The sequence below is a fragment of the Physeter macrocephalus genome, chromosome 21 (assembly GCF_002837175.3).
Source record: "Physeter macrocephalus isolate SW-GA chromosome 21, ASM283717v5, whole genome shotgun sequence".
NCBI classification, from domain to species: Eukaryota; Metazoa; Chordata; class Mammalia; order Artiodactyla; family Physeteridae; genus Physeter; species Physeter macrocephalus.
The window spans coordinates 19,375,632-19,387,077 of NC_041234.1; the positions used below are offsets into that span (position 1 = coordinate 19,375,632).

Here is an 11,446-nt window from a genome sequence, read left to right on the forward strand (position 1 = left end):
GGAATTAAAATAGAGAAGTTCACTATTCACAATACCTGGCAACCTCTAGGGCCCACACCGGGAAGTCAAGACAGAGTGCAGACAGAGAGAGGCAGGACCTGGAGCATATGCTTTTATTAAGGTCCATGGGTGGAGTGCTCTGAGGTTTCTTGGCTAAGGCTGGACTAGTCAATTCAAACCAAAAGAGCAGGGTTTTGGTAAGACCCACAGGGCTCTTATCTTAGGGATGCATAAGGCATATAGGTACCAGAAGGCTGGGGAGACTGTCGATCACAGTGGTTGTTGGGGAAGTCATATCAGAAACTTATATTTACTTAGGACTCTTCTGGCTGCTACATAGGGCATGTGCTTGCATGAGGGGCTAGTGCCAGCTTAAGGCCATCGTAGGCCGCTTGACCAAACAAAATGGATGCTGAAGCAGCAATACCATGGCGTAGCTTAGCTAAACTCTTGACAATGGTAAATATGTAATGTGTTTTCTACAATTAGAAAAAAAAGTTTATACCTTCTAATTAACCATATTGAATCTCTATGAGGCTAAAAAAAAAGTCAAACTTAACTATAATATTATAAAAATAATTTCTAAATTTAATTATGGTTTGAATATTATTTTCTTCCAAGTTTGAATATTTAAACGTATCTAAATCACACTTTTAAACTATGTTATTATGCTAATAACTTTTATAATAAATATCCATCTGCCAAAACGTTTTCACATCAAAACTAATTTAGGCGATGTTAGTTTCCTAGCCAACAATATTTTTAATTCTAAAAAAATAGACCCCTTAGTTGAATGTATTTATTAGACTCAGTAAGTAAATGAGAATGACATTTTGTTATTCATCATTTTATCAGATGGCCAAAATACATATAAATTCATTCTTGGAACGTCTCCCTTATGTTAACTATATCATTCCAGAAATGCAGAAGTATCTTGAGCAAACACCATGCAAAATAAAATTTATAAAGAAAATTCCATATGCAAAAGCAGTTTATCTTGTCTAAGGTATCCTGCCCCCATCCCATTTAAGAGAAATGGGTTGCACACAGGAAGTATACCAAGTTCAGTCTTTTGAATTTCTGTGAAAAGTTTAATGTGTTTGAATATTTGGCTAGTATCTTGGCTCACTTTGATGAGTGGGCTTTTATTCTTCCACTTTGATTAGTGGGCTTTTATTGTTAATTTATGTTTATGACTGTTAGACCAATTTTTTTTAATACAGGTGGAGTAATAATGACTGTATGTGGTGACTTCAGAAAGTGTATTTCATCTTCATATGGACTCTTTTAGGTTCAATGATAGAGAATGTTGGGGCTCAGGGTGGGCTGCCCCAAAATATGCTGCAATGACATATTGCTTATTTTGAATTAAAGTTGCTTAAGAAACGGCCAGTGCAGAAGGGGCACGCTGATTCTCCTTTGTCTCCCTGAAAGCAGGAAATAAATCTCCCATGTGAAAGGTGCACTCCCTGCATCTGGAGGTAGAAGGACACCCTTATTGCCAGAGATGGGGAATTCAGGCAGAGAAGCCTGTTTAAACAAACCTTGCTACTTGTTTAATTGACTACCCCAAGCTCACACTCTGTTTAGACTCTTCACTAATTGAACACCCAAAACCTAAGTTTCTTTGTCCTGTCAATTCCTCATAAATTTTTTGTTTCTTTGTTTGATAAGTATAAAAGCTGTCTACTTTGGCCACTTCTTAGGTCCTGTTTCTATGAGACCTCCATGAGTTTGAATTAAAATTTGTTTCTTTTTCTCCTGTTAATCTGTCTTGTATCAATTTTATTATCAGTCCAGCTACGAGAACTCAAGAGGGGCAGAGGGGGAAATTTCCCGCTCCTCATCATGAACATTCCTTTATAAAGCGTTTTTCTCTTACATGTACTTAAAGAATAGATTAACCGGCATAATAACTTAACATTCTATGTGAAAGAATTGCTTGTTCAAAGAAATTGCCTCCATTTCTCATAATCTTTAATTAAAGTACTATACGATGTCTATTCAATCTTGTGGCATAGAAGGGCAGATTTTAAAACAAAGACATTCAAAAGATGTTGAAATTTAGAAAATTGAAAAAAAATTCAAGTAATCAGAAAAGATTGGGATACTATTTTAAAATATGAACAGACATGTATCAAACTTTGCAAGTTATAAACCTTTTCAGTAGAAATTTTAATACCTTATACATTTTAAAATAGATGTATTTGCAGCAATTAAAATAGTATAATTTTTGTTATTATTTTCTTAAAGACAAGAAACATTTGAGAGGTAGTAGACTCTAGACACATATTGAATTAAATTACCCGGCTACAATTCCAGGGAACACAGTTAAGGAAATCCTGTGCTAGGACTTTTTTTTTTTTTAAGTTGAGTTCATTTTAATAGAAGTGAATGTGACTTCTTGATCATGCAGGTTTTTTGTACCACAGCCAGATTAAAACCCAGGTTCCTATATTCCCAGGCCAGGGATCTTCCTGCTACTCCACATTGTTTAAAAGTTTTAACAAAGAATTCTAAGCTGTTAGAAGAGCAGATTGGAATTTTCATTTGTGGCAAAACTGCTTTTGGTATTTCACAGTTATTTTCTGCCATTTTATCACTTTGCTAATTACATGTAATTGCTCTTTGATGCATGATGATAAATATTGTTACATAACCATGGTTATGTGGACATATAAATTATAATTGTTATTTTAAATATATTATCATATTTCATTTATTCATTTGTTTAGTCGGTAAATATTTATTGAATTCTGCTCTGTGCAAGGTGTTGTGATAGACACTCAGAACAGAGCAAATCAACTGGACAGTAATGACCCTGTGTTAGTGGCACTTACATACTAGCAAGGGAAACATTAGATATAATGATTAGTTTAATTATAATTGGAATTATTTAACTAGAGCAGTGATAAATTACAAAGGAAAAGTGCAGGCTGGTATGAGGGCATACAACAGGGGATGCTGAATAAGCTGGAGAGTTAGGAACGGCCTCTTTGAGGAACCAACCCCTAAAGGATGAATAGTAGACAAAAAAGTAGTAGGGAGCACGGAAAATTAGAGCAGAGTTAAGAACATTCATTTCTAGGAAAAGCTCCATAAAGGTGCTGTGGCTAGAGTTGGAGACTAGGGGGAATGATCACAAGATTTTATGTTGGTGAGATGGGCAGGGGCTTTTAGGATATATTAAAGAGTTTGATGTTTATCCCAAGAACAATGCAAAGTCATTGCAGTGTTTTAAGGAGGAGACCCTCATCATTAGATGGATTATTTTGAAGCAATATAATGAATGCTACATGGAAGATGAGTTGGAAGGAGGCAAGACTGATTTGATTGGATGTAGATGGTCAGGACAAGGGTCCAATTCAAAATATCTAATGATTGGTCCATGGGTGCTACCAATCAGAACAGATATCACCAATAAACAATAATCATGGCAGCATAAGTGTGAACCTCCTGGATATAACACCAGGCTGGTGAACTTCAGTTCATAGCTGTATCTCTTGCCGAGATGGGACTAGTGGGAATAACTTTGAGGAAACAGGCAAAGGCTTAGAATAATGACTATTTTAAAAGCAAGTTAAAGAGACAAAGTAAAGGTATAACTGATTTCCCTTTATTCATTCTGCTATGAAAATTCCAATCAAGGAGGACACTGAAAGGCTGAATAAACCATATTCCATAATAATCTTGTTTTTAAAAGGAGAAGCTTCTTCTGAAAATTTCTGCTTGCTTAATATTCACTTCAACTAATTAAGCCTCTTGAGAGGGGATATTTTTCCTAAAAAAGAACTTAATCATTTTTGCACTGAAAATATTATGTCTATTACTGTTATAAAATTCAACAAAGCTATATGAAGCCATATTAACACTGAGTTTAACAGTGACTTTAGAGGTCACTGGAGAAGTCATTTCTAATTAAAAATTACAAGTTTAAAAATTACAGCATAGGATCCAAAGAAAAGTTAAAGTAAATTTTCAAAATACTTTGCTTTAAAAAATTAATATCCCAATATTATATCACTTACAGTTCCATGAAGTTTTCTCTCCCTTTCTAAACATTTGTTTTCCTTAAAAATTCTATTGTACAGATAAATTCATGTTATCCCTAAAATAGCCAATTTGGTACTCTATAAACATTTGATAAACAAATAAATGAAGCAAATTTTTTTACACTATTTTTCTCCCTCTAATAAAAACAGCATAGAAATCACAGTCAGAAAGCCTGGGTAACAGTAGTTGCACAGTATATGTGAACCACAGTTTCCTGATTTGAACACAATACCTACATTTAAGGGATATTAAGCTGTACAGATCTTTACAGAATATTAATTTTTGTTATTATCCCTCTAGATGATTGAAAGGAATTATATTTACTGGTGTTAGTACTAAGCTCTCAAAGAACCATTGTTCCCACTCCAAATTGTTACCCAGAAACTTGTATAGCCCTCAAAAAAGGTAGTTACATGTTCAACTTGGAACAGTAGAAAAATCACTTTGATTTTTTGCATGTGGACATTGGTAGAGAAAGTAGAGCCAATAAACTGTGACTCCTCAAAAAATAAACACACACATTCAGGGATTGTTTTACCTTTTTAAAATTGTTGGTAAAGATAATAAATTCTGAGGATGTGCTATCCAATACTGTAGCCATATGCTCTGTTAAAATTGAGACAACAGGCCCAAAATGGAGTCACTTATGCTAAGCCCCATATAACCAAACCCAGACAACTTAATTACAATTTCAGCTTTCCCAGAAATGGAATCTTAAACCAGTCAATCAGGAATAGCCTGATCAGCACTAGTTAGGTAATCTGCCTCATAGACACCTGCCATCCACTAAAGGAAAGTAACCTTGCAATAACTGACCTGCATTTTTTCCTAGTGTAGCTTCCCTATTTTTGCTCCCTTCTGTCTATAAAAGTTTTTCATTTTGTATAGTTCCTCTGAGCTCCTTTCTGCTGTACTAGCTGCTGCCCAATTTGGATTGATTTTTGCTCAAATAAACTCTTAAAATTTTTAATATGCCTCAGTTTATCTTTTAATTCTTAGCATTTGAAACATGACTAAATTGAGATGTATGATAAGTCCAAATACACACTGAATTTCAAAGACTTAGTATGAAATAGGAATGTAAACCATCTGCTGAATAATTTTAATGTAATCAACATCATATTGGATTATATTATTAATATATATTAATATTATAGTGAAATTATAGCAATGTTATATTGAAATTATAATATTTTGGTTATGTTGGGGTAAAGTGTTTTTTGAAATTAATTTTACTTGTTAATTTTAACTTTTTAATTGTAGCTACTAGAAAATTTAAAATTACATATTAAATTATATTTTTATTGGGTAATACTGTTCTAGAAGTCACAAAGGATAAAAAATGAGGCCCCTACTTTTCTTCAAGCTTTGCCTTGTACACCATCATGCCCAATTGTTGGTTTACACTAATGCTCTTACAATGTTTATATACATACATGAAGCATAATAAATACATCTACATGAATTATGTTAATACCTAGAGATATTTTTCATGAAAATGTCCTCTTCAAAATTATGTATATTTTAATTCTGATAATAATCCCAAGAGTTTACCATTTTATCTTCAAATATCTTCTTGATTCGAGGTGAGAAGAATATGTGTGCAAACAGAATAAAATGCATATTTTAGTTAATAAATTGTTCGCAGAGATATTTTAATTAGGAAACTTTGTCATAGCTTTTCCAATGCTGAAGACTTTGTGTACTTTTCATTCTGACTGTTGGGTAAATACTCTAACAAAGAATGTGATAGTAGAAATTATCTCTCGTAACATAGCTGTCTCTATGTTTCTGTGATGGTAGAGAAGTCAGTCTGATCCTGACATCAGAACTCCTTTGACAGATGTATGATCTTACCACATATTAGTAAAATGACCTTGGTCAACTCATCTCACCATCTGATACATGTGGATACATTAAGCTTGGTAACTTCTCTACCTTTGAGTATATATGGCCCACTCCTATGCAGAAGTAAGGGAGTTTTTCATGCAGGTAGTAACGTTATCTGGGGATCTCAATTTTCATAATAGAATGTCAACCCTACACCTGGCATAACATTCTTCAATAGAAGCCCCCATCAAGAAGTACAATCTCAAATTCTCTGCTATTCAGCCCCCATCAAAAGTTTGATACAGGAAAGTAAAACTTAAACAACTTTATATAAAGCACTAGTTCTCAACTGCATATATTTTATGAAAAAAGTATAGGAATTATTATCATTCATTGATAATAGCATACACCAATACTGCTGATAATAATATTTAATGCTAGAGTTGTTAAACATAAAATAATGTTGTTGCCAAGGAAGTTTTTTTAAGAAAATCCATAGCCTGTAGTTCTGTTTTACTCAATCTACTACCCAAGGCTATTGCTAGTACACCATGAGGTACTCTGATAGGGTATGTATGAGAATTGTTTGAGTTAGTAAATGTGTGAATAATTTGTACATAAGATCAAACTGTAGTAATGACAAGTATAAAAATAGTTTGTCATGAGAATTCTTGTTTTTTGGTTTGAATTCTAAGGATTTTTGCTTCAGACCAGTGCTTTTAATGTCAGTCAGGTGATCCATGAGTATATAATGAGACAAGAGAGGAACTTGGTGAGCTGAACAGAGACAGAGGGAATTATGTCACAGTAAAATTTCTAGTTCTATTAAAATATAATCAGTTGAACCTACACAGTAACATTTTATGTTTCTGTTTCCATCTGTTTCTTAGACATATCTCCGAATTAATACAATACCTAAACCTGTATTTCATTTCCAGTTAGAATTTGATAAAGAGTGAATTGAATGATCTCCAAGATTTCTTTAATGACTATGATTCTAAGATTTTTCTCTAAAGATTTGATTCTCCATTCCCATTGCTACCCAATGCATGAAGTGTCTCCAGAGAATTCTTGCTGATGGCCCTTCCTCTGTATTTCTCCTTCCCCTTCTATTGTCCAATTTTTGACATATAATGTAGTGAGGACTTTACCTTGATGTCATTTTGAGCTTTTCACTTAAAATTACTCCAGGTATTCCTGTTGCCAGAAACTCTTCCCTTAACCAAAGGGTCTCTTATTCTACGTGATTTGGGACCATCCAGCTCTTACTGTATTTGGCAGTACTGCAAGCCAACCCCCATATAAACTGTCTTCTCTTTGGCCTCTATATCACTGACTATGCCACTTAATTTGCCTAGAATGTCGTCCCCATTTTGCAGTGTCAAATCATCTGCCTCACTCATTAAAAATTTTCTCAAGGCCAGTGATCCTAATTATACAATGAAACCTCTATCTAGCCTTTTCACCAGTCTAAACACTTAAGCACTTAATGGGAACATCTATAATTGGCTCTATAAATGTTTTCTACATATGCATAATTTTCTTTGGTTCTCGTATCTCTCTCATTAAGCCAAACAACTGACTTCAGGAAACTTATCTTTTATTTCCCTTGAAGCTCTTCACTGCATCCAGCAAAGCGTTCAGCATTCAGAAGATGTCTAACAAATATGTTGCCTAAGAAAATCAGCACTAGACCTTGATAAACTATGGCTCTCTGTGCTTCAGGTTTTTTGCCGTTTACAAAAAAGAATACTGTGAAGGTAATTTACCATTAGAAAAGTGTTTTGAAATCCTTGAACAGAGAGTACTCTTCAGCAATTGCATGAAATACTGCTGCAATTACAATGATTTCTGGATGCCACTCTGCTACAAATCTGCCACCTCAGAGCAAAAGAAAATGCTGCTCGAAGAAAACTGGTTAACAAAGTGCTGTGCAAGGCCAAATGCCACCTCCTCCACCCTACATCAAAAGTAGACTTGGCTTTAGTTTCCTGATACTAGAAAAAAATAATTTTAAGAAAATTTTAGCTAAGGAAAAACTCTTTGAAAAAAACAAAAGGATTCTCTACAAAGAACAGCTTGGTTCCAGCCTGGAATGCCTATTTTCTTTTTTTTCTAGGTAATCTGATAGAATTTAAAAATTTCTAAGAGATGGACTCTCTACTGTAAATCAGTTTAAATAAGTGGTCACTTAACACTATAAAAGTCTGTAAAATTTTTTGAATGAGTAGCTAGGAAAACATTCTACTAATCTAATGACAAGGAAATAATTAGAAGAGAAGATTTCAAGGGCTTCCCTGGTGGCGCAGTGGTTAAGAATCCACCTGCCAATGCAGGAGACATGAGTTTGAGCCCTGGTCTGGGAAGACCCACATGCTACGGAGCAACTAAGCCTGTGCGCCACAACTAGTGAGCCTGCGCTCTAGAGCCCATGAGCCACAACTACTGCGCCCACGTGCTGCATCTACTGAAGCCCACCTGCTCTAGAGCCCATGCTCCGCAACAAGAGAAGGCACTGCAATGAGAAGCCCGCACACCACAATGAAGAGTAGCCCCCGCTTGCGGCAACTAGAGAAAGCCCGCGCGCAGCAACGAAGACCCAACACAGACTAAAATAATAAATAAATAAAAATAAATATTAAAAAAAGATTTCAATATTAAATGCTAACTCAAAATTGAGCAAATGATGCAATCAATTCATTACAATAAAAAAGGCCTGATTCTTGATTTTATAAAGAATACTTTAAATAATTAATATGATGGTTTAATAATTTTAAAATGTTGACAGATTCTTGAAAAAACTACTGATTTCCATTATTTAAAACAAATCTAATGCCCTGTAATGCAAAATATTTGGATAATACCTCTGAATTGCTCTTATTATCAAATTGCTTTTTTTTTCTTTCTGGAAGGTTCTATATGTTTCACTCTTCCCCAGATTTAACTCCTTCTCATCTTTCTGATCTCAACCTGTTGTCACTTTCTCAAATTGGCATTTTTCTTAGCCCCCAAATATAACCATTTTTTTCCTGATTTCCTCTTCCATTGCATCTTTGTATATTCTTTCAAAACACTTATTGCAATTTATGATTCTGTATTTATTTTGTATTTCTTTCCTTATTGAATTTCTCTCCAACTAAACCTTAACTTCCATGAAGGTAAGGTATCTGTCTCGCTTTTTTTTTTTTTTTTTTTTGACGTTCCAGACCAGCATCTAGCACAATGCTCGGCTCTTAGTATGTGATCAGGAAATACTTGTTGAATGAACTGAAGAATAAAAAAGTGATAATCCCTCATCATGTTATCTGATATTTCCAAAACACTAATTCATTTTGAGAGAGAGAAAAATGTAAATTAAAAAGAGCACTATCATATGATCCGGCAATTCCACCTCTGGGAGTATATATCCAAAAGAAACAAAAACACTAACTGGAAAAGATATCTGTACCTCCATGTTCACAGCAGCATTATTTACAGTAGCCAAGATCGTGGGCGCCAGTGGGCGGGGTCTGGGGTGAGGCCCTGAGGGCCGCTGGGACTGGCGGCTTCGGTGCTCCAGGAGTGGGAGCGCAGGCGGAGGGTGGGGGCCAGACAGCGGGGTGTGAGCTGCGGTGCAGATGTCACGTGGCCTGTGCTTTGGACCGTGGTGCGTACCTATGCTCCCTATGTCACCTTTCCCGTGGCCTTCGTGGTTGGGGCTGTGGGCTACCACCTGGAATGGTTCGTCAGGGTGAAGGATCCCCAGCTTGTGGAGGAGAAGAGCATCTCAGAGCGCCAGGAGGACCGCAAGCTGGATGAGCTGCTAGGCAAGGACCACACCCAGGTCGTGAGCCTTAAGGACAAGCTGGAATTTGTCCCTAAAGCTGTCCTGAACAGAAACCGCCCGGAGAAGAATTAATGGAGGACACAGGGCCCTGTGGGTCCTTCTGGGGGCCAAGACTGGTCCTGCCAGCATGTCGACCCAGCAACCGGAACCCACATCTGATTTGCTTTATTGCTTCTTCTGGCCCCTCCCGCCCCACACAGCCACACACATACTGGCTGCTCTGCTATGGCCAGGCAGACACACTAGTAGCTGAGGGGCCAGTGAAGAGGAAGGCCCGTGAGGATTCTGGCCTGAAGGCTGCCTCTGCCGGATGGTGGCCACAACAGCTCAGGCTTCTGTGCTGCTAGGTGCACCGCTGGGAGGAGAGTGATGAAATGAACATTGGCTGTCAGTCCCTGTGGGGAGGCAGTTTGGCCTCAGGTGGGAGTGGCTGGGATTGGGGCGATGCCTTTAGGAGGGGTACCTACATGCCTAGCTCTAGTTTGCACTGGGAAGAGTTCAGAAATCTGCCTGGCCCCCTTAACTAGCTTGCTTTGTCCTTTGTGTTCATTTTCCCTGAAATCCTGTCCTGTCAGCTCAGGAAGGGGATTCCCCTGGGAAGGAAAGCAGTTTTCTGTTCTTGGGAGCCCAGGCTGTTCACCTTGGGGCAGGTGAATTTGATTGAAAACAATTACCGTCTTTCACCCCCACCCCGTTACTGTGTAGTGCAAAACTTGATTAAAGTGGCGCCTGAGAATCATTTTGATCTAATCCTATCTTCCAGGTGGTGCTGCGGTCTCCTAGGAGTTATGCAAAGCAGTCATCTCCGGGTAGGATAAAAGCGGCCTTTAACTAAGGACTTTGGGGCCCTGGGAGCTTTGTTTTACTAGCGTGGCTGCATTGGATTCTGGAGGCGGTGAGTCCTGGAGGCGCAGGTTCCCAAGGGCCTTTTTGTCATGATAACATGAGGCTTATATACTTTCAAAGTCTACATTAAGAGTAGACCAGGGAGCTTAACAATTGCTATCAAATTTTCCAACTTCATACACACATGCACACATACTTTTCCCTATAAAAGTAGTATATGTACGTTAAATTTGGTAGGGGTTTAAAAAAGGTTACCCACACTCTGAGGGCTCTAGTACAGATAAAATGTTAACATTTTGGTATCTTTCAGTAATTCTTGGACTAGTTTTTTTAGATATTTATTACTGTACATTTAATTTTATATTCTTTTTTTACATAGTGTTTCATATCATAATCACTTTCCTATCTTATCACATGGTCTTCATAATCCTAATTATTTTCATTAGCTGTATAATTGCCCATCAAGTGGGAATATAGCATAGTTTGTTTTTAACAGTTTCCCTGTTGCTGGACGTTTGGGTTGTTTCTGGTTGTTCACTAGGAGAAATACTGCAAAGACTATCTCATATAAGGATTTTCCTGCATTTTTGGACTAAATAGTAGGAACAGTAAATGGTATTTTGGACGATATGGGACGAACGGTTTTAAGGGCCTCAGTGCGTGACACTAAATGTCCTTCCTGAAGGGCAGTAGCAGCGTATACTAAATGCTGCCACTAAAGATGTTGTCGGCGAGGTTGGAAGGGGTGAGAGCAGAGAGCAGACCTGTTGCCTCATGAAGTCAACTGACCTTTAACCTGAGTGAGCAAAGGCAAGTAATGAGCATTTGATGAAGAATGAACCTGCCTTAAAAGGGGGAGGGTGTTTGCCCTGCCTCTTCCCTCAGGGTCTG

At 37.1% G+C, this 11,446-nt stretch overlaps 1 protein-coding gene across 1 annotated transcript in view; it reads left to right on the top strand.

Moving 5' to 3' along the window:
* Positions 1-9,781, top strand: part of LOC102994778 (small integral membrane protein 12-like) — a 44,372-nt gene extending 34,591 nt beyond the window's left edge. Inside the window, exon 2 of the mRNA XM_028482912.1 lies at positions 9,443-9,781. Coding sequence (XP_028338713.1) covers positions 9,443-9,781 — 339 coding nt within the window. The remainder of the gene's footprint in view (positions 1-9,442) is intronic.
* Positions 9,782-11,446: the final 1,665 nt, after the last annotated feature.